The following is a 25,118-nucleotide window of genomic DNA, read 5'->3' as shown; positions in this document are numbered from 1 at the left end:
GTCTGGCTGACATTAGGCCCTCATTGACTCCAGGTCCCCCTCCCCCCCAATCAACGGAAGGGGGTCCGCTGGCTGGCATCGGAGAGTCCGATCTTGTGGGAAGGGTCCCTAAATACGACCTTCGGTCGCCGTTTCGGGCCCCTCAGGTCACACAATCGGGCCCTGAATGGTAGACCCTGAGAGGCCCTGAGGGCCCCTCGGACACTCAAGGGGGGGGGGCACGTGCCCCCTGTGTCCTCCTCCTACCTGCGTCACTGACTTGTCTGAGGAAGTGTAGGCAGTCGGAAGGTCTGCATTGCCTCCGCCACACTCGATGATGAATAATCAGAGCTCAGGCCCGTCACCACCGCCCACCCCGGGACCTGACCGCAGACCTCTGCCGCCTCTGAGTCACTCCAGCTCCGCATGAACGATTAGAGCTCAGATCCGTCACCACCGCCCATCCCGGGACCTGACCGCAGACCTCTGCCGTCTCTGAGTCACTCCAGCTCCGCATGAATGATCAGAGCTCAGACCCGTCACCACCGCCCACCCCGGGACCTGACCGCAGACCTCTGCCGCCTCTGAGTCACTCCAGCTGCTGCTGATGAGTGATCGGAGTTGAGGCCGTCGGGGGCGGCTCATCTCGTCGTCCGGCCGCGGCGGCCGCCGGTCTGGCGCGGGGCCAGCCCTCGCTAGAGGAGACGGGCGGGCGTGCCGGGCGCCCTGTGGAGCAGGGACCCTCGGCGCGCCCGCTCGTCACCGGTGCCGGGATCAGGTGGTCTGGCAGCGCTGTAAGCCGCCGCAGCTCGCCAGAAGGCGGCGCGGATTGAGTGGCACCGGCTGAACATGCCGAGGCTGAGGAGCATCTGTTGGTGGGAGTGCGCCGTCGGTGTGGACAGGCGGGCTTGAGACAAACAGGACTGGTCGGGCAGAGGCTTCACCTGTTGGCTAGTTTTAGGACTCGACACACACGCTGTAATTATTAATGGGAGCAGAGACGGCGTGGCTTTTCAATCTTATGCGCTGTAACCATAGACGAAAAAAAAGACGCCAGAATCTGCAGCTCTCCGGCGGAGGCAGGACATAGTCAGCAGCTCGCCGGCGGAGGCAGGACATAGTCAGCAGCTCGGCGGCGGAGGCAGGACATAGTCCCATCACGGAGACGGTCCGACGCCCGAGGTCATCACCTGCTTGGCTAGCTGTGGTCACAAACACCTGCCCTTTTCGCCGGCCGACTTGATCCATCACCTGTCGCGCCGCTGGGTCCGAACTGACCTAGCCCCGAACGCCGGGCATCGCGATGCATGCCCTGCTGGATCCGCTGTGCACAGTCTGACCTGATCCTCTGTGCCCGGTTGCCGGAGTCACGGTCGGAAGGCCCGCTGTGCGCAAGGTGACCTGGTCCCCTGTGCCTGGTTACCGGGGTCACGGTCGGCAGGACCGCTGTGCACAGACTGACCTGGCCTCGCCGGCTGTCGGGCGGTCGGATTCATGACCTGCTGGGTCGGCGGACGCCGAGCCGGCGGTCCGATCTCTTCGTAGTCGTTCTCGGCCCGCCGCGGGGTGGCCACGGGCGGCGGCGGCGGCGGCACCGCCGAAGGATGCACCTGCAAAAGGCCAAATGCCACGGGTCAGAGGTCAGCACAGCGCGCCTCGAGGCGACGCGAAGTGGGCAACCTGTCGGCGCGCGCCCTCAGCTGATATCAACAGACGGGCGCCATCAAATATTTGGCCGTGTGAATGGGACGGAAATAGCGCGACGCGACGGCGGATGTGATGGAAGAGAGGGCTGCCGTGCCATCCGGGGCGGAGCTCGGGCACGGGCGGTCCCAGCGGCACGGCGTTAGGGTGCTGGTCAGATCGCCCTTGCTTGAAGGCGCTGTTTTCAGACCAAGTCAAACATGTTTGGTGAAGCGTTTGCTGAAGGGAGCACTGCACCCCCCCCCCCCCTGGATCCGCCTGTGATCACGGGGTGTGTTCTCGGTGATCGCACAGCACAGCTGCCGTGCAGCGACAGCAGTTTTCCTCTTACACGCGCGCGCCGGGGCTGTTCCGCTGGGCCGCTGCGCCCCGAGGACCTATGACCGCACGCTGGCCTATTTGGCGAGGTGGCCGTTTTGACGTCATGGCGTATTGTTACCGGTTGGAAGTGCGCCAGTCCCGGAGTCAAATCGACATGCGCCCGCCTGTTTTGCAGGCGGGTGATGCATCAACAAGCTGATGGCTGACTAACAATGAGGATGACGAGCGATTGACGTGCGTTTCAGCTAAAGTGAGTTGCAGGTGACTGAATGGGTCTGGAGTCTTGGACGGCTCTGATGATTGCAAGCACAGCTTCAAGGCGTTTGCAATCGCTCTCTGACATCGGTCTCTCCAGCAACGATTTTTTCAAGTAAATAGATTATCACAATAAACAGGAGTGTAAGGAAGCCAGGTGGTGATAGTTGCCGTGTAAATTACACTGGACGTAAAAAACCTCATAGGTCACCTCAGTCTATATGGGCATTGGATATTTAGCCATTTAGACCGAAAGTAGACCAGATAACCATCGTGTAAACTTCTGTCCGAATGCTGCAGGTATTTATGCGAAGAGACCATGAACACAGCCCAGACAACTGTGGCTACTCCCTCAGCAATAATGGCATCTAACAATCACGCACCGTGATGCTTCTGAAAATGTTGTCATGTAACTCAAATTTGCGCCCTTCTGACACCGAGCCACTACTGAAAACCTCCAAGACCTTTACGTATGGGCGTGAACGCCCCCAGCGACACGTTTGAGATGTTGCTCTTCCGAGTACTTGTACACGTCTAGACGTCGCATAAACACGGCCATCACTGCACCATCTTCTGTGAATTACCTCAGACATATTGGACTTGCGCTTTCATAACGCATTACCGCAGGCTGAGCAACGCTTCCTGGAAATGGCCACCACCGCATGCGATCGGGTTCACAAAACAAACAACCAACTCAAACGATACCTTTGATGATACCGCGTAGACTTCTGCGGCGACTGGTGCCTATGTGTCCCCCTCCGACAGCCAGGGGTCAAAGATCACATGGACGGGCGCGCGCTGCAGCCGCCTCCGGCGCCTACCTCCGCTCACTCGGGCGGGCGCCACCGACGGGAACGCGCCGTGCGAATTTTCAGAACCGTTTATTTTAACGCGTGACGCGCCCCTGCAGGCGAGCCAGCGGTGCTTCCATTGCGAACGGACCGCCGCTGGGCGGGGTGTGGTTCGACGGTTTGCTTGAGAGGCTGGGTGAAGTCGCGGGAGAGGAGCGGCGCATGTCGGTAGCCGGCGGGATGAGCAGTTGAGCACATCAGAGTACAACTTGAAATCGTTTGGAAGAGAACTGTGAGACATTTCGTTTGCGCACTTGAACGAGATAGGCAACCGCCAGGCGCGCGCACAGAATCGCAACCCATCGCGAGTCACGTGAGCAAGCGTTGTAAAATATCTTCCAGACTATATATACTATATAATATCTCACACATCCATCGAAGCGTGGCCAGCACGATCGTGTTACCATGCTGAGGCAGCAAAACTCACATCGGTTGTTATGGTTACCGTAACTCCACGCAGTTGACGTAACGCACCTGTGGTGCTGGCATAACATGACGCACCGTATTGCTGCGAGGTCGGTATAAGCAATGCGCTGATTTCATAAATGTATCATGCTTTCCTTGATTCACGCTTAGCAAACGCCATTGGCTCCGGATGCCAGGCAAAAAGAGAAAACTCCGCACCCTTTCATGCCTAAATCTATAAGACACGCCACAAATTTGACCCTGCAGATGTTCCATTTTTGTTCCACAAAATCCAAATAATCCAAACGATCAGTTTAGCTTTTCATCTCACCTAAATGCAAATCAATCCTTTGGGGAACTCAAGAGAACCAATTTTGCCCAAGAGGGAAAGCACACTTCAATCGCTCACAGACCAAACGTTCGACAAGTGGCCCCCGATTGCTCTGCTGCGCGCAGACGTAACATTATCGTTTCGATAGCGTTGCACCCAGCGTCCCAATGTTAACATGCGTCTCGTTGGTGTAAAACGTATGCCGGTTGCCATTTTTAACTTGCGCGGCACCCAAGAATCAATCGGATCTACAACCTATACAAAGTTTGTAGACGCACTCGGAACGTTTAATCATTAGTTTCACCTGTGTGAACCAACACTCTCGTGTAAATGGTGATCTTGAGCCATCGTTGCCAGCACTTCCAGTAGTTTGGCCTTTGGGCATCTTTTCCTGGATATATTACAAGACGTCAGAGACAAGGCATCTGCCAGGTATATGGCAAAGTGTCTCATTCCTAAATAACTACACATACGGTTCCCGCCCGCGTCATGGCCGACAGCAGCACAGGTGTAACAAGGGTATGAATTTATGCCGTGGTTCGTCACAAAGACTAACCCTAGACTAGACGCGTGGTGTGGAAAATTTCGCCGCAATCCGTATGTCGTCTGTGCTGCGTGTCTGTTTAAAATGGGGACAGACAGGCAGACGGACGGAAGTAAGCAATTGTCAAAGTGCCTTAGAATTGCGCCAAAGTGAAAAGGTCATGTAACAAAACAAAATTATCTGATTACCGGAAGGTTCAAATAGTTTCAGAAGCCATCGACCTATTGCATACATGTAGTGAGTGCATCCTCTTGTCATAAAACACAGCTAAGGCCACGGAACAGCAAGAGACATTAGGTATATTCTGTGCAGCCAAAGCAAAACGATCGCATACAAAGTGATTGCACACACAGGGTATGCCGCAGTCTCGGTGCATTTCACGATTTGGCGCGGCTGTTAATGCGTGGGGGTGGACACCCTAGCCCTAGTCACTTCAGCCTTGAAGTACCTGGGAATTTATTCAGACTTGGACGTAGTGTAAGCCACGAACAACCTGATGGCGTGCGTCTCAGATCTCAGACCCGGCCACCTTTGTACTGGCTAGCGTAACGGCGAACGTTTATGTGATGCGAGACATCTTGCATCACAGGCTAACCGTTTCTCGGGCAGCCCTGGTGTGCTGGCGATAGCTGAACGCTTTTGGCAACTTTTTGTTCGACAGACTACAGCTCCCTGACAAAATGGCGTGACGGGTTTCGTTTTGGTGTGCCTGGCCATGATATGTACAAAGGATATGTGTCCCCTACGGTTTTAGGTGCTGCGGCAGTAACGGTCTTTTTGCATTCAATGCAAAACTGAGAGCCACTCTTGGTAACGTCTGCCCTCGTTGTTAAGCGAACACCTTAACCTTAACAGGACCTGCAGCCAAATTGTGAAGCTCTGTCCATCCATATCGGGCTCGACAGGCTCATCATTGGCATCCCAAACATTTTGGACTTGCAGCAGTTCACTATTTACATTGTGTTTAGTTCCTGTCACACCATTTCCATTTCCGTGCAATGTTTACGATGAAATAGGTTAGCCTTTGTTGGTTGACCACGACTACATAAGCAGCGGGTAACGAGCCGGTACCAGCCACTTCGCCACAAAAAGGAAGAATTGTTAGGAAAAGCCGGGTTTTCGAGACGCAAATCTCTTTGGAAAAAACGCACCAGCTCCAAAATGTTAATAACGCCGTTTATTTGGTCCGAGGACAAGCCGAAGCCGCGCCCCACCGCACAACACGCCCTCCCATCTACTCACAAATGTCCTAGACACCCACTGCGGCATGCTCCTGTTGCCGATGACCTGAGAGGGCCGCAGGCGGCCCCCCTGGGCACGGCCCTGGGTCATCTGGAGCCGCCTCAGGTGGTCGTCCTGCCGCCGGGTCGCCGGGTCAAGTTACGAGGTCAAGGTCACGCGTCCTGGGTCACATGAAGACGACGGCGCAGGCGGCTGTTACGAACGCGCTCGGGGATATGCGAAGTAACGATGTGTGTTTCGCCTTGATCTACATTACTAAAGGTCCTTCAACGCGATTTAAGAGTTTGTATATATCTATGGGATAAGTCAGCGGTCATAGAGAGCGGCAAAAATTTGATGAAAAGGCCTGCTTCTTTTTCTTTATGCCGTGTGCATAACGGGCTTTGTTAATAGATATATAACCTATAGAAATGGACTGTCGAAATCGATTGGTGTTTTTCTGAAATAGCAATATGAATTTCTCAATATTTTATTATTTCAAGTTGTTAACATTCATTTAATGTGGTCTCGCCTTTACCGAACACCGTGTATAATGTATGCATGATTATTCTCACCAAGCCATATCCATATGACCAGATATGGATATGGATGCATACCTTACCAATCATGTCCATCGAATTGTTGCAATTTCAGGCAACGAAAACAAACGTTCCGGACCAAACCAATGAGTGCCCAGACAGCATCACCGTATCAGTTTAGTTTTGTCGAAATACACATTCTACCAGGCCATGCTTCGGTGCTATGACGTTCAGAAGAACAGTGTCCCCCGGGCGGGGCCTGCAGCCCGCGTCGGCGCAGCGGCGCATTTGGATCAGCGTTCAATCATTTTTTGCATCCTTTGCTTCCTCATACTGCCTGATGTGCTAAACGAGTCTGACCACTTCGTCATCGAGCTGCCCGGGACAGACAGATCGGCGCCAGGTGTATGTGCGCGATGCATTGTTGCAGACAAGGAAATTTTCTAGGACGGGGGTGCAACCGTTAATTTCTGAAAACCTTCTGCACAAATTCAAGCGCAAATCAGCGGCAAACTGACGCGTAAAATAGTCTCAAGCATCCACCTGATCGAGTGTTTAGCCCAAATATTGAAATCACGCCGCTAAAGTTAACCAGATAGGTGTGAAAATAGCATATATAAATATATATACATACATACATATATACACATATATATATATATATATATATATATATATATATATATAAACACTGGCACGAGAAGCCACAGCAGTAACCTTGTGAACTTAATTAACTGAGAAATAGTAAACGCAATTTTGTCAACAATACAAAAAAGATATCTTAAAATGAAAAAGTCTACAGTAAACACTGCGAGTTAATTGTGAAAAACAGGGTTCGATTTTTTCCCAGTTTGAAAAACCCTCTTCCCTTTTATGCTGATCAGCTGCCGCACGAGGCCGCTGTCAAAGTCTGGCCTACGTCGTCAGTCCCGAGCGCCAGCCGCTCTGTCCGTCCGAACCTGCCGGCGCCGCGGCCACCGGCCAATGCCAACGCAAACAGCGTCGGCCACTATTTCAGGAGGGACACCCCGACACATCGGCCGTCGGCCCGGCCGGCGTCTGTCCCTCGGGGTCGCGGTCGTGACTGCTGCAGATCCTAGCTGGGCATCCGTCACAGCCGGTGCTCATCGCGCTCATCATACGCTCGTGGTGGTGGGGTGGTGAAGGCAGACGAAACCCTGCGACGTGCCGGCTCATTGCAGCCGAGGAGCACGTGGCTGGGGCACGTGCCTGGCGCCGGGCAACTGGGTCAAACGTGCTGACTCATCGCTCCGCGGTGGGGGAAGATGTCTGGCCGAGGGTCTGGTGACCAAGTGTTCGTCCGGGTGGCAGCGATGACAAAAGATGATCCTTCGAAGGCAGTGCACGCGATTTAAATGCATAAGTAAACAAAAATATAATCCTTACCTGCATTGCGAGAGCTTATCATTCGTCAGCAGCCACCATTCAGTATATCGCACTGATGCATGCAATTTGTGATCATCATGGTAGTGTGGATCAAGGCTTGCGAAGAAGCCGAACCCCATGGTCCACATCAGCCATGAAATGAAGTGGCAAAATCGTTCAGAAAATAAGAACACTGATCACATTCTACTAAACATAGTTGTTTTAGCCTTTGATTTGTACTGTATCGAGGGGGCCACGAATGTCCTTCGTGAGGCTCGAACCCGAACGTGTCAAGGGTCATACGTCATCTCGGAGATACTCTCGGGTCACTACCCTGCCCTCGGCGTCCAACATGAGTCACGAGTCACGCCTGCCGAGGGATTGCAGCCCAAACATGTGACCAGACGTGGGCGCCGGTGGCCAGACGACCGGGTATTCATCTGGCTCCACAGCTGGTGGAGCTGGTGAAAACTCGTCCTGCGTCCCGGCGGGCCCAACACGAGGCTGCCGTCTCCGCCGGCATGCTGGGTCACTGGGGGCTCCACAGCTGGTGGAGCTGGTGAAAACTCGTCCTGTGTCCCGGCAGGCCCAACACGAGGCTGCCGTCTCCATCGACATGCTGGGTCACTGGGCACTGCAGGCTCACCATGAGACCTTTGTCTCCATGACCGTGCTGGGCCACAGTGCATTCTTATGTCACAAGGTCTATTGCCGGGGTGCAGACTTACTATGAGCCGCCGTCGATTTGATCATTGCAGACTTACCATAGGACGCCATCTCCGATCGCTGCAGGCTTATAATCGGAAGCCGTCTTTGACCACTGCACACTTACCATAGGACGTCGCCTCCGACCACTGCAGACGAACCATAGGACGCCGTATGTGATCACTGCGGACTTAACTCAGGGCGTCGCCTCTGATCACCGCAGACTTACCATACGATCACTGGATGCCGTCTCTGATCACCGCAAGCCTACCATGGGACGCCGTCTCTGATAGCTGCAGACTTACAGGACGTCTCTGATCACTGCAGACTTACCATGGAACGTCGTCTCTGATCGCTGCGGACTTGCCACAGGGCACCGTCTCTGACCTCTGCACGTACCATAGAACCCCGTCCCTGATCGCTGCAGACTTACCATGGAAGTCACCATGCCATAGGAATACCATAGGAAGTCACCTCTGGTCGCTTCAGACTTACCATGGAACGCAGATCACTGCAAACTCACCATACGACACCGTCTGTGATCACTGCTGGCCCGTCAGGTAGCGCCATCTCCGTTCGCTGCTGACTCACCGTGGATCAGTTAACTCTCTTCACTATAGACTCACAATGGCGCTGCAGTCGCCGTTCACTGCCAACTGACTCACCATGGGCCATTCACTGGTCGTTCTCCGTTCACTGCAGACTCACCATGGGGCTGCCGTCCCCGCCGCCGGGCTGGGTCACTGCCGGCCGGGCCCAGCCGCTCGGCGCCGGCCGGTGGCGGCCGTGCCAAGAACGCCACGGCCAAGGAATCCGAGCGGCCAGTGCCAAACCGCTCTAGCGGCCCGCCGCTGCCGCCCGCCGCTCCGACCCGGCAGACCGGCAGCACCGGCGCCGATGCTGGGCTTTGACTGGGCTTGGCGACGGGGGGGGGGGGGGGGGACAGGCGTTCTCTGCGCGGAAGGCGTCGGGGAAATGGAGAGGAGGCTTGCGAGGAGGGCTGATCGCGCTTCGGGAGCTCACGTCTCACGGAATCAGCTCCTGAAGATGGAACTCTCAGCTGCGAGCGGGAGCGAGGCGTATCCTGGAGCAGGACCACGGCTGAGGGTCGAGGGTCTACCAATGACGAAGGAAAGACAGTCCTGAAAGCCCTAAGCTCTGGCTGAGAGCATTTACGTTTTGCCTGAGCGCACCTTCATTTTCCCTTGTGTTTGTTGGGACGGGAAGCTGCAAGGTCCGATGAGTCATTTGGTATGACACCGAAGCAAACATTGACCTAAAATAGCCGAGGACGCGCAACAAGCGTATTGTATAATGACATAGTCGCGAAATGGAACATCTCTTCAAAACCTAACCAAGCCATCGTTCCGTTCCTGTCATATCTCTAACCCCCAGTCAACAAGCAGCACTGACAACACACATTTGTGAGTGATTTGTCAGATGTGCACAATCGGCCACGGAACAGACAACAACAAATCTATCCAGATTCGAGATGGGCGTTAGGGACTGCACCAGTGAGGTTGTGGTTATTTCCCCTCGCAGCCATGCGTTCCAACATGCGTACTAATTGACTTCCATGCGTCAGTGATGTTTCTGTTGTGAGAAGTGTTGGCTTCTCTTTTCAACAGTCCTGTCCCCCCCCCCCCTTCCCTCTCTCTCCCGAGCAGCAGCTTGCCCCGCCCTGAACATAAGCTTGCTTTTCCTGGCGTCGAATCATGGCGATGGTCCAGAACAAGACATGACCTGATGGAGACCATTATTTGGCTTTCGGAGTGCATTCACGCCAAGGCTGAACAGCGTCAAAAAATGAATGTTCGAGGAAAGTGACGTTGTTCACACATGGCTCGCGAGCTACAGGTGAGGCCAGCGGACCTGAAGAGGCACCAACCCATGCCATGGGATCAGAACAGATCAGGTCTTCGAAGCTTTGGTTGTAGGTGACTAAATGCCACTAGAAGCGCTTGAAAGATGGCGATTGCGTTTCAGTATCACCTGGAAATACAATGTGCATTCAAACAGGAAGCATCGTTTCATTGTTGTGAAAAAGCGATGAGACGAGAGCAGCACGAGCTTCTGAAATTTAAGTTACAATTCAATCCTTTTCACTCCACACAGAATATTTTAAAGTGGTATCTTGCTTAGTTTAAGAGATACAGCACCATTTAGCTCTTTTTTCCTATTTTACATAACGACCGATGTTGCTTTTGTTTCAACGTTGGTTTGCGGCGTTCAGTCATGATGTGCATGACACTGCAGAACAAGATGCGTGTGAGATTCACGAGCTTTTAACAGCTGATGACAACAGCAGTTTTTCCGAGTCAAATGTGTGTAGGTAGGTGCGGGAGTTTGAAGTGGGTGGGGCGGGCGCGTGGGCTTACCACGCTCTGGGAGACCCGCGGTACACCTTGATCCGCTCACATAAGATATGTGACCCAAGGCAGTTTCTGATAATGGAAGATCACTGACTGACGATGGACCAGAAGCTTAGAATATCGGTATGACCTACGGGCCAGTCCATCTTATCGTTCGTAATCGTAACATGATGAAAAAACCGCTAACTTTTCTCTCCCGCCACCGCCAAGCCCGTCCCGGACTGTCGGTTCACTCATTCATATCAGTTCATTCATTCAAACGCACGGCAGGTTCAGTCTTCACCACAGCGCCCCTGATCATCGTGCCTGGTTGTGACTGAAACTTTGGCAGGCAACATCGAGCTGCTGAAGCAGCCTCCGTAGGTTCGCCCCAAGTGATTTCTGCTTGACAGCTGGTCACGTCTCCAAATGCGGAAGGATCGCCACCGCAGCCGCCGCTGGATCACCACCGCAGCCGCCGCTGGATCGCCACCGCAGCCGCCGCTGGATCACCACCGCAGCCGCCGCTGGATCACCATCGCAGCCGCCGCTGGATCACCACCGCAGCCGCCGCTGGATCACCACCGCAGCCGCCGCTGGATCACCACCGCAGCCGCCGCTTCCCATTGCCGTCCTCGGTGGGATCCATATTTACGTATGACAGATATGCTCCCATTCGGAGCTTCGGTCAAGCCGTAGAGCGTCTGGTGTGCCTCGCGGAGGTAAGTCAATAAATGCCCTGTCCACTAGCGAGCGAAACTCACTTATGAAATGCAGTGATGATTCAGTTCCGTCAGCCACCGTCTTTACGCTAATGGCCACTCAGACCTGCTGCTGTCATCAGACGTCGTGTTGACTACGGCATTCACAACCCATGACCTAATCCGAGTATTCTCCACCTGCCTGCCTTCGGCCATTTCTCGGAACGAAGGAAACCCGCATGTCACCGCTGTATTCACATGCGCTTGAAAGACACCAAGACCTCGAGCATTGGACACTGCACACTTCACGAGTACAGGCTGGCCACACCTATCCGCTCTGTCACGCACGAGCTGACAGCGGACAGGCAGGGCCGATGTCTTTCCAGTGGAGCACGCGGCAGCCTGCGCGGCCGCAACAGCGCGCAGTCAGCTGACAAGCAGACGCCCGGCGACTCGCTAGGCGGCGCTAGTGTTGCCCAGAGTCAAGCCGCTCGCCCCACCGCGAGAACCACGCAATCTTGGGGTGCACGCGTTCGCACGGCAGCCATGTGGCGGGCTTCCACACATCGGACAAACTCCCCGTCCACCAGGCGACAGCACTGATTGTCGAGTGGACCGACAGCGCTTACAATGCCTCGTTTGACACGACCCGTTAGCATATGGTGCGACGGCAGCGAGCTGTCAGCCCGAAGGCCGACGATTCGATCCAGTCATTCACGCTCGGCAGTCTGTGGTAGCGAGATTGGCAAGACACATGCAAAAGCCGCCGCTGATCGGACATTTAGATACGCGTGCTTCAGCGACAAGTCATCGATGTTTTCAGAGCCATTCCTCCAGGAGGCTGCACGTGACAATCTCACTGGCATCCTCCTCTCCCGTCGCTGCTCGAACGCTAGGAGGACCGGGCTCGATGGCCACTCAGATAAAAACACGCTTGCAGATACATTGATGAACATAACACATGTCAGGGGATGCTAATGGACTGTAGTAATTCAAAAGTTAATGAGTTGACATATGCACTGACAGAGCATGCACCGTTCTGTCAGAGTTGACGTTGGATTCCGCGAGTCCACTTAGATTAAAAAGCCCATCAGTTCTCAAGCATGACTCGCGAGGAACCCGCTCTCCTCCTGTCCAAGGCTTGCAGAGAATCTAGACCTGATATGTTCTTTCCTGGGAACTAAGTTACAAACTTAAATAGAAGCTGCATGGGTAAGCAATGCTAGTTTGATTTGGGTCATATTTACAGCGACGTAAAAGGCACCAACTAACACATGGATCCAGCAAAACCGAGGTACGCCAGCTGGGAGGGTCTTGAAGAGATGAAACAACAGGTAACCCAACTACGCAGCAACAGCGACGACTGCGTTCCCTGTTTTGGCAGATGTGATAGATGCCAACTGTGATGTTATGGCACCCAGATGCGTTTAGCCCATGCAAAAAGGCAAGCGCAACCTAAACGACTGGTATAAGACTGTCATTGGATAAAATAATGAGCAGCGAAGTGCCAAATATGAACTGCACTATTCTTCTCGCAGACCCAACGAAAACCCGTGTACAAATGAAACATATATGGGACCGGTGATGTGACGCATGCATTATATATCAGCCCTCTCCACCAATACACCACCAACACTGACCATGGGACTGCACGTAGCCCTGTTGCACACAGTATTATTCCTTGTTGCACACATTATTACGCTACGTACAAAGTAGGTGCATTCCCAAACGCATCGTATCCTAGCTAGCAGTGCACTAAAAAGGCTGCACGAACACCAGACTAAGCCCGCCGCTCTCAGGTAGAACGACGCGAAACGCAGGGGCCGTGTCAATGCCTTCGAACAGCCCAGCATTTTGGCCCCGTCCAGGACCGACCAAACCTTCCTTGTGCATGGATACCAGTGAATGAGAAGTCCTTCCCTTGGCTTAGTCTCAAAGCCCCTCCGAGTTCGAACACGTGGTGAGTTATTCGCGACCAGGATCAATCTCGCGCCAGCTGGGGGGCCCGGGTGGACTCGAGCAGAGGCAGTTCGGTCCCTCGCACCAATCCCACGTGACCGCGGCGACACCCCCTCCGCCGTCTTCCCCAAAAGCTCACCTCTGACGGACAGAGCCCGCAACAGCAGGTTCGGTGACCCCTCTCCATGGCGGGTGCCGTCGCAGACCCAACCCGGCCAGACGCCTCTGCTCCTCGCGTTCACACCTTTCGTGCTGGAGTCGTGACCGAGCCAGTTTGTATACAACATACCCTGCCGCCTCACACAGTCCCTAACCGCCTAACCGGACATCTCACTTCGTGCTCAGCAGCCTAGCCTGACTGACGGCTTTACCACTTTCGGACCAGCTGCCCCAGTCCGCTTGGAGCAGTCTACACCCACCTCACACCGGCACTGACCTGATGCCAGCCCGTCCGACACCCCCTCCACCCGACTCCACCGGTCCCCCGGGCACTCCACTCGTCCGCCAGCCCCTCCGCGTCTCGTCAGAGCCGGTTGGCCTCCCTGCCGACGTTGATCTCCGCCACGTACTTCACGAGGTCCTCCGCTATCGTGTAGTTGGTGACGAGGCCCATGTGGTCGGCGTGCGGGTAGAGGCGGCTGACGAGCGGCTGCGGCTGGCGGCCGCGCCAGCTCTCGCACCAGCGCAGGCTGTGCAGGTTTACCGTGCCGTCGCCGGCGCCGCGCACCACGTGGTCGGGGGTGTCCGGGAAGCTCTTTAAGTCCTTGTACACCACCCTGCCGCCGGACGGCGAGCGTTAACCGCGGGCCGACGCGCGGCATTACGGGGCTGGTGACGAAGCGGCGCACGCAGCGTGGAAGTACAAAGTCTGGGCGGGGCTGGAGGACGGTTCAAGATCGTGAGACAACCATGCGCCACAAATCAGTCGTGAGTTTTGTGGCCAAGACGCAGATGTTCAACGCCTCGGTCATTCACTCTGAAGGGAGAAGGGTGGATAGGGTCCTGAGGGGTGAGGACAACGTTCGGAACGGATTGGCACAGAAAGGCAAACGGGTGAGAGTAACGTGAGATGCATAACATCTTAACGGGACTGGCAACAACAGGGAACGGTCCAGTCTGACATCGATCAGCAGCACACGTTAATGGCAAGCACCACACTCAGAACCCGCACATAAACATGGCTCCCTATTTCCACACGGCCTCATAGGCCACCCACACAGAGTAAGACGCAACCAGAATGCCAGCAATGTTAATCACCAAGACAAGAACATCTCGGCGCCTTGGAACACACGTGACTTTCACGTCCGCTGTCAACTGTTCACTCACAGCTTAGACAGACGGCTAGAACAAACTCATCGCAAACGACCTACGTTTCAGTCGTGGCCGTCCCGTTCCCGTACACGCAGTACATGCTGACGCCTGGAGGCTTGGAAATGTCCAGCAGGTTCATCGTGTCCTTGCGCATCTCCCAGCCGTCCGTGAAGTTGATGTCTCTGCGGGACATGATGTCACGTCAGATGCGACTGCCCCGACAAACGAAACACAAAGGATACCTCACTCAAACCCCAGTGGTGGTGGGAGCAGCACCATTTGCCCAAAGCAGGCGTCCAAACACAAGGCAAAATTTAGAACGATCGAGAAACCGTTCGGTTAGTGACGACATCGATGTTCCTTACACAATACAATACTTATAAATACAATACTTATAAGACTACCCAATACATTCGGTACTATCAGCTTCATAGCTCGGAGGTGGAGAGAACAAGCCTGTCACACCCAACCACATCAAACATAAGCTTACCAACTCCAACAAATCTGTCATCACCACCGTCACGTGAACTTGGAACCCGCACGCCGAGAGGCCCCCACCTGAAGAATACTTCCACGCTGCTCATGGTATCACCCACCTGAAGAACTGCTGCACGTTATCGACAGTATAGTTGGCGGCGGGCGTGGTGAGGAACACCCTGTCCTTGGCCCAGGCGAGCGGGTTGGGCGAGAGGAAGGCCAGACTGGGGCTGGTGCGCTGCTCTGAGCGCAGACGCTTGCCGTCCAGCTCCCACACGTCCAGGTTGTAGCCTGGGGGCACGCCGCGGGTCACTCACCCACGGCTCAGCGCGCCAACCAGCCTCCCTCTCGCCCAGTCCAGTCGCGTTCCAAACACGGGCTGGAAACGGCGGGTGTGAGACAGTGGGTCGGGTCATCCCTCTCCCGGTGGACAGAGCCGATGGACAGACCCGTCCCACCCAGACACGCTTGGAACGCGCCGCGAGCACCACGGGCGGCGAGCACCGGATCTCCTTCCAACAAACCGGATGTCGGTTCGTCGACCATAACACCACGTAGGCGAGTCCCTGACCCCTGCTGTTCACGTCTATCAGATGACTCCGCGCGCGGGTCCGACGGCAGGGTCCACTTACACAGAAATAAACCCTACCCCACCCGCTCCCCTGCTGTTCACATGTACCGGGGGACTCCCCGCGCGGGTCCCAAGGCAGGGTCCACCGAGATCTGCCCGTAACCGCCCGCTGCGTCGCGCGGAGCAGATAACAGCTCTGGGGTTATCTCGTGGATCGTCAGCCTTGGCTATCGCCAACGTCAACACGCTTCGTAGGCGGTCGTTCCCGCGTTGCGAACATAGTAAAAATGATAAGCGGCGTCTTCCACGTAGCGACACGACGTGATCCTTTACACAAATGGTCCAGTGAGGTCGCGGACAAAAAAATAAAAAAAATATCGATGCTTGGGAAGACCCCTGAGCCCGTTCTGTTTTTTTTCACGCATTTCGTGTTGCGACGAGTGGAGCTTGAGGACACACCGGTGACCGAGGTGCCTTTCGTAAATACAAGCTGCATTTACGGTCTGGCATGTGCAACTTCAAGATGACACAGGAGCACCGAAGAAGCACAAATGTCTGGATTGCGTAGGGCTCTACCATTGCACACATTGCCAGAAAAAACGTGACGCACAGTTTCGAACGCACAATGACTCTTTCGGGCACTTTAGGCAATTCACCACGCATATACCGTTTTAAGTAAATACGACACGGTTGGACACATGGCACGATTCAAAAAACCAAAATGGAGCGTCCACAATGCTCCGCCGGTCATAGGCCATAAAACGTCATAAGAGAGCATTCCCTTGACGTGACGCGTGATGGCCTAGACCTGAACTCCCCTAGACTCGAGCTTCCTCGCGCTCACAGCACAGCTCCTTGTCGCGACCGCGCTCCCCCCCCCCCCCCCTCTCCAGCGTACCTGCGGCGTACACCTCGTACGAGAGCGCCGTGCCGGCGTACGGCCCGGCCAGCGACACGAAGTGCTCGATGAACTTGGCCTTCCAGGCTTCCGTCCGCCGGTGCAGCCAGTGCAGGGTGAGCACGCAGCCGTAGCTGTGCGACACCAGCACCACGCGCGTGTTGTTGTTGGCGTAGTACGCCTGCTCCGCCAGCCGCGTCAAGTTCGAGAAGAAGACGTCCATCTCGTCTGCGGGTGGGAGAGACGGAGGCCAGGTGAGGTGAGGTGAGGTGAGGTGAGGTGAGGTGAGGTGAGGCTGGTGAGGTGAGGTGAGGTGAGGTGAGGTGAGGTGAGGTGAGGTGAGGTGAGGTGAGGTGAGGTGAGGTGAGGCTGGTGAGGTGAGGTGAGGTGAGGTGAGGTGAAGTGAAGTGAAGTGAAGAGAAGTGAAGTGAAGTGAAGTAAAGTGAAGTGAAGTGAAGTGGAGTGAGGTGAAGTTTTGAGCGGGTGTGTAGGTGACTGCGGAAAAATGATCGTGTGAGGCGGTTGACACAATGATTTCGGTGAAAGAATTCGCAACATTGGTTCATTTTTGTACAAAATATAAGAACAATTTGCCCCCTTTAGTAAAAATTTCGCCATGCTCCTGGTCAAAAGTCGATCGGGTTGCGCTAGTCGCCTTGACAGTTGAGGAGCTAGCCGGTAAGGGTTAAGCAGTGCACGCCAACAATCTGGACTTCAGGTGTTCATCACACATTTTGTCAATCCATGCCAACCATGCGAGAGCATAAAGCAGGAATGCCCAACTAAATGTGTTCACTCCAAAAATAACAGGAAACGCAGCTGTTGGAGCAACGGCCACTAAGCTCAACCATGGGTGAGTGCATTCAATCAATATACACGTTTGCTGGCCTGTCAATACCAGCAGCTCATCCTAACAAGAATAACATCCCGCAGGCGCCTATACATCCCCCAATTTCTCAGTTTGCCAGAGCCAGCCAATCTCACGGCAGCCGGCCAGCCCGATTTACCACCCGCTGACAGATTCACGGAGCACCGATGGGTATCCACTATCCCGTGGCGCGGTTTCGCCCGGAAGGGAGATCTCGCGGCGACAACCGCCACGACACGGCGAAATGTGACGCCGCCACCCGAGAGATGACTCAGCTGCCGTCACGCGCGCGACCACGTCAGTGCGCAATTCGGTCCGCACAGCGCCAATCGGGTCAGAATATCTGATACCCCCGATCACATGAAACATGAACATCTCAGATAGCGACTGGTGGAACCGTAGTTACTTACTGAGCCCAAGACATCCCGAGGCCTTGATCCAAATACATTAAACTCATCTCTGATCATCACACGCACCGTTCGGGTTTTGGGCGTTAAGAGAAAGTAGTTTGGCAACGGGGCGGAAGCCTATACGCTCCTAACGCTAGGCCCTGTCAACCGTACATATTAAATACAGCTAACGTCTTCCTACCCTCGTATGCAACTAGCTGGTGCAATAATAGAGAAAACTTTCGGGGCAATTTAGAAACACGTTGTGGTCTACATCTTATCTCAAAGGAACGCAACATCGGCGCAGAATTTACTGCACGAGATCTTTTGAGAAAGCAGATATCGTCGCGATGGAGCATTACGGTTTGCACCGGAAGTGCCAATATTCGTCATACTAACAGCCAGGATAAATGTACGTGTAGTTAATTATCTCCAGACTATTCAGCGTCCCCGCCGCCTCACCCATACCTCACTCTCTCCAGACTTTCTCCGGACTACACATTCCAAATCCAGCATATTTTCGTACTCTAAGGCCGGCTTCCCGAAGCGGCGCCTATGTGTTTCTCGATGGCCAACAAGTCTCCATACAAACAACCTGCCGCCGTCACATTTAGCACTCGTGACGTCACCGCATCGGTCGCAAACAGCGGCTGACATCCCGCTGGCGGCCCAGACGAGGCAGGGTGGCGTGACTGCCGGGAGGGCGCCATTGGCTGGAGCCGGGGGCGTGTCACCGCGGGTGCCCCTCCCCCTGAGACACCCATCCAGGGACACTAGACACTGACACATCTGGACGGCATGTCGAGTGGCACGGGGTCGCCCCCCATCTTGATGCTGACACAGGACACAAAGACAAGGATTCGTGAGAGACAGTTCTGGTGGCGATCCTGTAATCAGTACTTACCGATTTTACTATTTGGGGTACAGCATTGCGCTTGCTCATTGGAGCATATTAAGTGGTCGTCGGCCTAAAGAAGACGCCTTTCCAAACGTGCCGTATCTTCATGGGGAAGATTACCGTCACATGACGTTACGGCGTGTTTACACCATCTCCAACATCCATACGCGGGCCCGAGAATGTGGGGCGCGCACGCCCCCTGCGCACGTTGTAAACATTAGCGACGCTTGGTCCGCTGACCAGAACGGGCAGACCCCGCGACCTTCAGGACCGCCAGTTCATCTGTTCCGAGTCGACGCATGCAACCGCGCTGGCACATCATATGAGGCGATGGTCGGTAGACGGACGAACCTACACTGCTACGAACCGGAAGCTACACTGCGCCGCCGGCCGAGCCACGGCGGCGACAAGTGGCCGAGCCTCGTGCGCCACCCGGCCCATTACATAAGCAAGGATTTGCGCAACACGGTCCAGACGTGTCACATGGTGCTGACGTCATGCCACAGGAGCGCCGCCCGGGAGGGGAGGGGTCAGAAAGGAGGGTAAGGGAAGAGGTAACCCAAGTGCCGCGGGGCGAATGTTTGAGAGACAGCAGCAAGATTACACCGCGTCCAGCTTCCATTCGCGTTACTGAGAACTCTTTTGAATTGACCAAAGTGCGATCAAATATTTCTGATTTACAGGGACACTTTGTAAACGCCCCACCCACCGACATCGGTGCCGAGCCACTCCCAGCATGCTCAGGCTTTGGGCCTCCCCCAGTCCACCTCTCCCCGCCCACTCACTCGGAGCCTTCCGGAAGTCGTAGGGGGCGCCGAACAGGTCCTGGCCCCGCGTATAGTTCAGATTCTTGACTAGCAGGTCAACCAGGTTGAAGAAGTACTTGGTGTAGCCGCCGAACCAGTAGTTCCAGTCGCTGAGGTTCTCGATGGCTTTGGTCGTGCCAAAGTCAGGTACCATTATATCCACGCCTGGGGTGTTGTACGTCCGCCGGTCCGTATGGTTGTAGTGGAGGCGCATGTTGTCGATCTGAGCACGCAAATGGTGACGTTGCTGAGACTGCACATGAAGGAAGACATACGCATTGTGCAGAGCGGGGTGGCGGTGGGGGTGGGGGGTGCAGAAGGGAGAAGGCATTTGAACTGTCCATCATTGGTTAGAGAAGGACATAGTCCATACAGTGATGCATGTACAATATATAGAAATACATCTGGTAGAAGTTCTTTTGAGAGGATCCTAGGCCAGCACCTAATTTTTCAACCACTGGTGGAGGCACAGCTGCCACATGACTGCAAGATGTAGGTGGCAATTTCCAGTAAATAACACCAGGGAATTTGCAGAAAGATTATCTGAGGTTAAACTTATACCAGCACATGATAGAAAAATGGCATCACACCAAACAGATGTCACATGAGCCACTGATTAGTACCACAAGTAATACTGCATCTTAACAGATAGCCTGTAATAGTTGCACCCAGTTCCAACAAATGTTTCAGGGCCATATCATGTTAATATTTACTTACAAAGCAATCCATAAACTTGCTGACAAGCACATCCAGATTAAGCCACAGAAGGTAGTATGATGAGGTGTGTTGATAGCACCAGTAGTGGGGTCCTGCTGACTTGTTAAGCTTGGCCATAAGCTTTGAGCCTCCATCACCAGGAACTGAAACAATAGGATATCAGAGGGTTTGATTTGATAATCCCTAAAAAGGCTGCTCAGCATAGAACAGAACATATCACTAGGGCTAGGCACAGAAAGCTAAGGGTTGGATAGTTCTCTCTGCAGTTACCCATCTTATCACAGCCATCAGGTTATATACCAAACAAAACTATGGGAGTAGAACAGATACATAGAGAAGGCATTATCACATAAAAGCTACATAAAACAAGTCAACATAAAATTACTGAAACACATGTGGAGAGCATATTTCACTGCATTAACTGTCATGGGCAGCAGTGATATAACATGCAAATTAATGAGTTTTTGGTCACACACTCATATTCTTACCAAGAATAACAGGATGTCTTGTGGAGCCAGCCTTCACATCTTCTTCACCCTCATCTTTCAAGGCAAGAGAAAATGACAAGCAAAGAAAAAATATGCATAGAATGAGATATGGTGTCTTCATCTTGTCTGAAAGCAGTGTGATAAAAAATAGATCAATATTAAGACTGGATGTTTTATTTATTCATTGATTCCACTCAGGTTTCTTTCAAGAAAACATGCTCAGTGGAGTAATTTTAGGACAAGGCTAGCAGATAATAGGTGCTCTTGGCCTTACTTCAACCAAGATATGGTCATATTTTATCACTGATGTTGCAGCATGCTGAAAGGTTTGAGTGAGTGTTAACTTCACCTAGTGCCTCTTATGTTCTATGCATCATTATATGCACTGATGCTAATGCTATGTCATAAAATTGGTATTTATGTCACATGTGGCACATTTAGGTGTGTTCTCCAGGGGGCAAGTAGCAGTAAAATAACTAATCTTACTCTTGAGGGATATTATCCATGAACCTAACATTTCAAACATGAGCATGCCCAATTAAAATACCCAAAATCGGAACAAAACATACCAAATAGAAGAACAAAAGGCATCTTCGCATCTAGCTACACATCATACTTGAATGGTACAGAAAAAATATACCAAATAGAAGAAGAAAAGGTATTTTTGCATCTAGGTACACATCATACTTGAATGGTACAATCAGGTAGTCACAGTTAATTCTGCTTTTCCAGACACCAATTTCATACATGTGAAGCTTATCTAGAATGTGCCATGAAGGTAAATAAAAACACACCGTCTGAGTGAAAGCAACAGGCATCAGGACTCTTGACATGGTCAATGTCAAATGTCAATGGTTCATGACCAAACTACACGTGTAATGGACACATTCTGATTCATGTGGACCTCTTCATGCTGGCTAAGAACTGACCCGCCAAAATAATGCTAGGCTACCTCGGCACGCAGAACGGCTTTTTGTGTAGACACCTGCACGGTCGGCAAAGCAAATGCATAGGACACCTATCCAGCAAACCTTTTAACTCTGAATAGGGCACTTCAACCCTCAGCCCCTCTCCGCTGTAAGTACAAGAGAAAAACATATGTACTCACCCACCGCTAGACACGCTCACAGCACCCACCCCTCCCGTTGCCAAGTACGCACTGCCGCTCCAGCAGATCCCAGCTACAGCGGGCGGTTTCTGCCGCGTTGACGCGCGGCCTTTGTTTTGGCCGTTCGGCTTTGTTGACACTTGATCAGCTGTTGGGGGGAGGGGGAGGAGGTCAACTGCCGTCATTTTCCCGGGTCATTTGAGAAAACACTTTTTCTACCTTTTGATTCTTAACTTTTTTTCTTCGGTCATTCTCATTTTCAGCTTCACAGCCTTCATCAACCTTGCCTATATCCTTGGATTGCTGTCTGTGCAGTAAAAGCACAAAGGCACTAAATGCGAGACTCGACCGCAGTAACGTCAGGATGAATGGGATCACGTTAGGTCACCCGCAAATCCGGACTGACATTGGGTCCTGGGATTTATCCGTACCGATGTTAGAGACCAAAACGGTTATTTCAAGCATCTATTTTCAGCATACAATAGTCGTGAAATATTTTGATGCCATTTTATGAAAAAAGGAAGAGTGATTTAGCGTGTTTAATAAGTCACCTCAGATATTGCATTGGTGAAGGTATGAATCTATCCAGCACGCTTAAATAAATCCGGGCAAATGTTTACACCTAAAAAGGAGATTGATGCCCTCGTATGGTTGGTTCAGTTGTTAGGAATTCAAAGAAACAATCATCAGAACGTCATTCGTTCTGCATTCAATGCCATTATTTACAGTACTGTGGACTATGGCCCAGGAATGTGGACAAACAACCTCAGCAATATCAACCTTAGCAACGGATAGTGCTGTGAGCCCTCTGACATCTAAGAAAACTGTATAACTTACTCTCGCAAACCAGAAAACTCCTCGCAGCAAAAGGACACGTTTATTGAGCGGGTTAAACCGCACCTCTGAACCAAGACTCCGCCATGCAATCCATCAGTGACATACATGCCACCGCATGTTGTAGTTTCATCCCCATCAATGGCATACGCTTAGTCGACGCATCAAGAACTTTATTAAACGAGCATGCGCCGAACCGGTGATCTGCGTAAAAGTTACCAGAGGTAGTCAGGCCAGGGCTGTGCGTGCGCACCAATCACGATCGCCAGTGATACCATGCATCAGGATGGGGGCTAGCGCATTGATTGCCCGTTATGCCTAGCGGCCGTCGCATGTCCTGCTGATGCCGCCATTGCCGCAGTGTCCTCCCCTCACCCCGCCGCCGTAAAGTTTCCGATGGAGCTGCGCACCAGTTCTGCCATCTCGAAGCAGCCCTGCAGCGTGTCGCGCGCCATCTGCATCATGGCTCCACCCTCAGGCGTCGACGCGGGCTCGTGGCGCAGCAGGCTGATCGCCTCCGCCACGAAGCGGCCGCCCTCCTCGAGACTCTCGAGCAGCCGGGTAGGTGATATCTTGCTCTCCGCGAACCGGCGCTGCGCGAGCGTCACCACGGCGTGGTGCAGCTGCAGCAGGAGGAGGCCGCGCATTCGCGACAGGCCCGGCTCGAAGACCACCGTCAGCGCGATCATCTGGCGGCAGAACTTCTCCTTGGCGACGAGCCGGCCGTTCGAAAGCTGCTCCAGCTGGTGACCGGGCGCGTTGCCGTACATCTGCGCGAGCATCTGCTTGACTGCCACGACGTGGTAGTTGCCGGGGTGGAGTGGGAACTCGCCGTGACGCCCTATGAAATCTTCGAGATCCTGCACGCTGCCCTCGGCCAGGCCCTGACGCTCGGCCTGCAGGCGCGCGTTCAGCTGGCGCACCTCGGAGGCGGGCTGCTCGCGGCCGCAGCCGGAGCAGCGCCAGACGGCGTCCGGCGACAGCGGGTCCGTGGACATCACCAGCTCGCGGCAGCTGCCGCAGCGGTGGCTGCCGAAGTGGGTCTCCAGCTCGCTGGGGTCGCGGCAGCGCTCGCACCCGCACTGGAAGTACTTGCCGTTCCGGAGGAAGTCATGGCGGCGTGCGGTCGGGTCGTATGCGCTGATGTAGGCGGCCGTGACCTCGTTGCCGCTCAGGATCGGCAATGAAGCGCGCACCTGCATCACCTCGCCGTCCAGGCTCAGCTGTGTGTTGGAGACGCATGAGTGGTTTAGCAGCGAGGTGCGTGCGAACAGGCCGCGGCGCCGTCCGAAGCCAGGCTTCGGCCGCAGCGAAAAGGCATTGACGTCGAGCACGCCGCAGAGCCTGTGCAGCAGCTCCTCGTCGGCGTCGACGGCGCACCGCTGGCGCAGGTAGTCCACCACGTGGCACTGGTTGTCGCGGTAGATCGCAGTGTCGCGCCGCTGCTCCACATGCGTCTCTAGCCGCGTCAGCTTATCCCAGATGCGCGGCTGGTCGCGCAGGAGCAGCAGCCGCAGCGGCAGGATGCAGTCGTAGCGCGCCGACGGCTTCGATCCGGCTTTCGGTCGGTCGCCGGCGTCGCGCGCCAGCACAGCGCACTCGGCGGCGTGCGCGGCGCTGGCGGCGCAGCTCTCGCCGCACATTGGCCAGCGGCAGCGCGCGCAGGCGGCGGCGCGCGCCTCCAGCAGCCGGCCGCAGCTGAGGCACTGCGGCTCCGCCTCGAGCTGCGGACCCGAGGCCAGAGGCGCCTCGTTCAGCAGCAGCTGGCCGGCAGCGAGGTTGCGCGCTGCCACCGTGAAGCGACCGACGCCAGGGCGCCTCACGCACCGTCAGCGCCTGACACGCGGCGCGGTGGTGTTGCCAGTCAGCCCTCTGGCACTGTCGGGTGCAGTAGTAGGGCACCGAGCAGGCGGCGCAGCGCAGCTGGGCTGGGCCGCCGCAACGGGCGCACGTGGACGACATCACCGCCAGAGGGCGTGCTGCAGACGCGCTCCAACGGCCGTGCCGGCGCCACTGTCAGGTCGCGGCGAGGGGCCGCGGGTGGGCGGCAGCCGCTGCGCTGCGGGCTGAGAGTCAGGCTGAAGGCAAGCCGGTGCGCTTTGGACCGTGTCGGGAGCTGCGCCTCGGGCCGCGGCTCTGGCCTGGAACCAGACGGCACGTGAGACACGGTCGGTCACGTGATGACACGGACGTGGTGACTACTAACTTCACCAATATCGTAGTGTCGTACCTGGTGCACTGCCAAACACTCGTGGTCCCAGCGTCAGATGGGATGTGTACCTGCCTGTCTGATTGGCAGCTTCGGCGAACAACGCGTCAGAGCCCGCTTCACTCTTGGGTGAGCACCAATCGCGTGTTCACAGACTGAGGGAAGGGGCACGATAGCCATTTTTGGTTATCTTTTTCAAGCAACACCCACAGGGCCGATGGTAGTTTTTCAGAAAGCTAAGGTACTCATCCCTCTAAGCCATGGTTCCAGCGCCAAGCAGTTGCGTTTCTAT

At 54.4% G+C, this 25,118-nt stretch overlaps 3 protein-coding genes across 5 annotated transcripts in view; all 3 read right to left on the bottom strand.

Annotated features, from left to right (window-relative positions):
- The window catches only part of LOC119105806 (E3 ubiquitin-protein ligase lubel), a 28,250-nt gene extending 19,286 nt beyond the window's left edge, over positions 1–8,964 (bottom strand). Inside the window, exons 1-3 of the mRNA XM_037229321.1 lie at positions 8,950–8,964; positions 5,633–5,746; positions 1,442–1,589 (exon numbers count right to left, since the gene is read on the bottom strand). Of these exons, the coding sequence (XP_037085216.1) occupies positions 1,442–1,589; positions 5,633–5,746; positions 8,950–8,952 (265 nt within the window). The 5' untranslated portion in view covers positions 8,953–8,964. The remainder of the gene's footprint in view (positions 1–1,441; positions 1,590–5,632; positions 5,747–8,949) is intronic.
- Positions 8,965–11,527: 2,563 nt separating this feature from the next.
- On the bottom strand, positions 11,528–21,875 carry LOC119105807 (phospholipase A2 group XV). Of its 3 annotated transcripts, none has more exons than XM_037229322.1 (8): positions 21,784–21,875; positions 20,676–20,801; positions 20,188–20,330; positions 19,450–19,693; positions 16,510–16,737; positions 15,160–15,331; positions 14,623–14,745; positions 11,528–14,028 (listed from the first exon to the last, which is right to left on the bottom strand). In XM_037229322.1, the coding sequence occupies exons 2-8, from the start codon at positions 20,794–20,796 to the stop codon at positions 13,776–13,778; spliced, it is 1,284 nt and encodes a 427-aa protein (XP_037085217.1). In that variant the 5' UTR covers positions 20,797–20,801; positions 21,784–21,875; the 3' UTR covers positions 11,528–13,775. The 3 variants fall into 3 exon arrangements, with proteins under 3 accessions (XP_037085217.1, XP_037085218.1, XP_037085219.1); XM_037229323.1 differs by having other exon boundaries at positions 21,788–21,845; XM_037229324.1 differs by lacking the exon at positions 21,784–21,875 and adding an exon at positions 20,950–20,975.
- A 982-nt stretch (positions 21,876–22,857) lies between these two features.
- Positions 22,858–24,579, bottom strand: LOC119105343 (SET domain-containing protein SmydA-8). Its single transcript, XM_037228812.1, has 2 exons — positions 24,497–24,579; positions 22,858–24,435 (listed from the first exon to the last, which is right to left on the bottom strand). The coding sequence occupies exons 1-2, from the start codon at positions 24,577–24,579 to the stop codon at positions 22,989–22,991; spliced, it is 1,530 nt and encodes a 509-aa protein (XP_037084707.1). The 3' UTR covers positions 22,858–22,988.
- Between the last annotated feature and the right edge of the window lie 539 nt (positions 24,580–25,118).

The sequence above is a fragment of the Pollicipes pollicipes genome, unplaced genomic scaffold (assembly GCF_011947565.3).
Source record: "Pollicipes pollicipes isolate AB1234 unplaced genomic scaffold, Ppol_2.1 Scaffold_6138;HRSCAF=7277_pilon_pilon_pilon, whole genome shotgun sequence".
NCBI lineage: Eukaryota > Metazoa > Arthropoda > Thecostraca > Pollicipedomorpha > Pollicipedidae > Pollicipes > Pollicipes pollicipes.
Note: the sequence above shows the minus strand (reverse complement) of the source record. Positions and strands in the feature narration are given on the sequence as shown.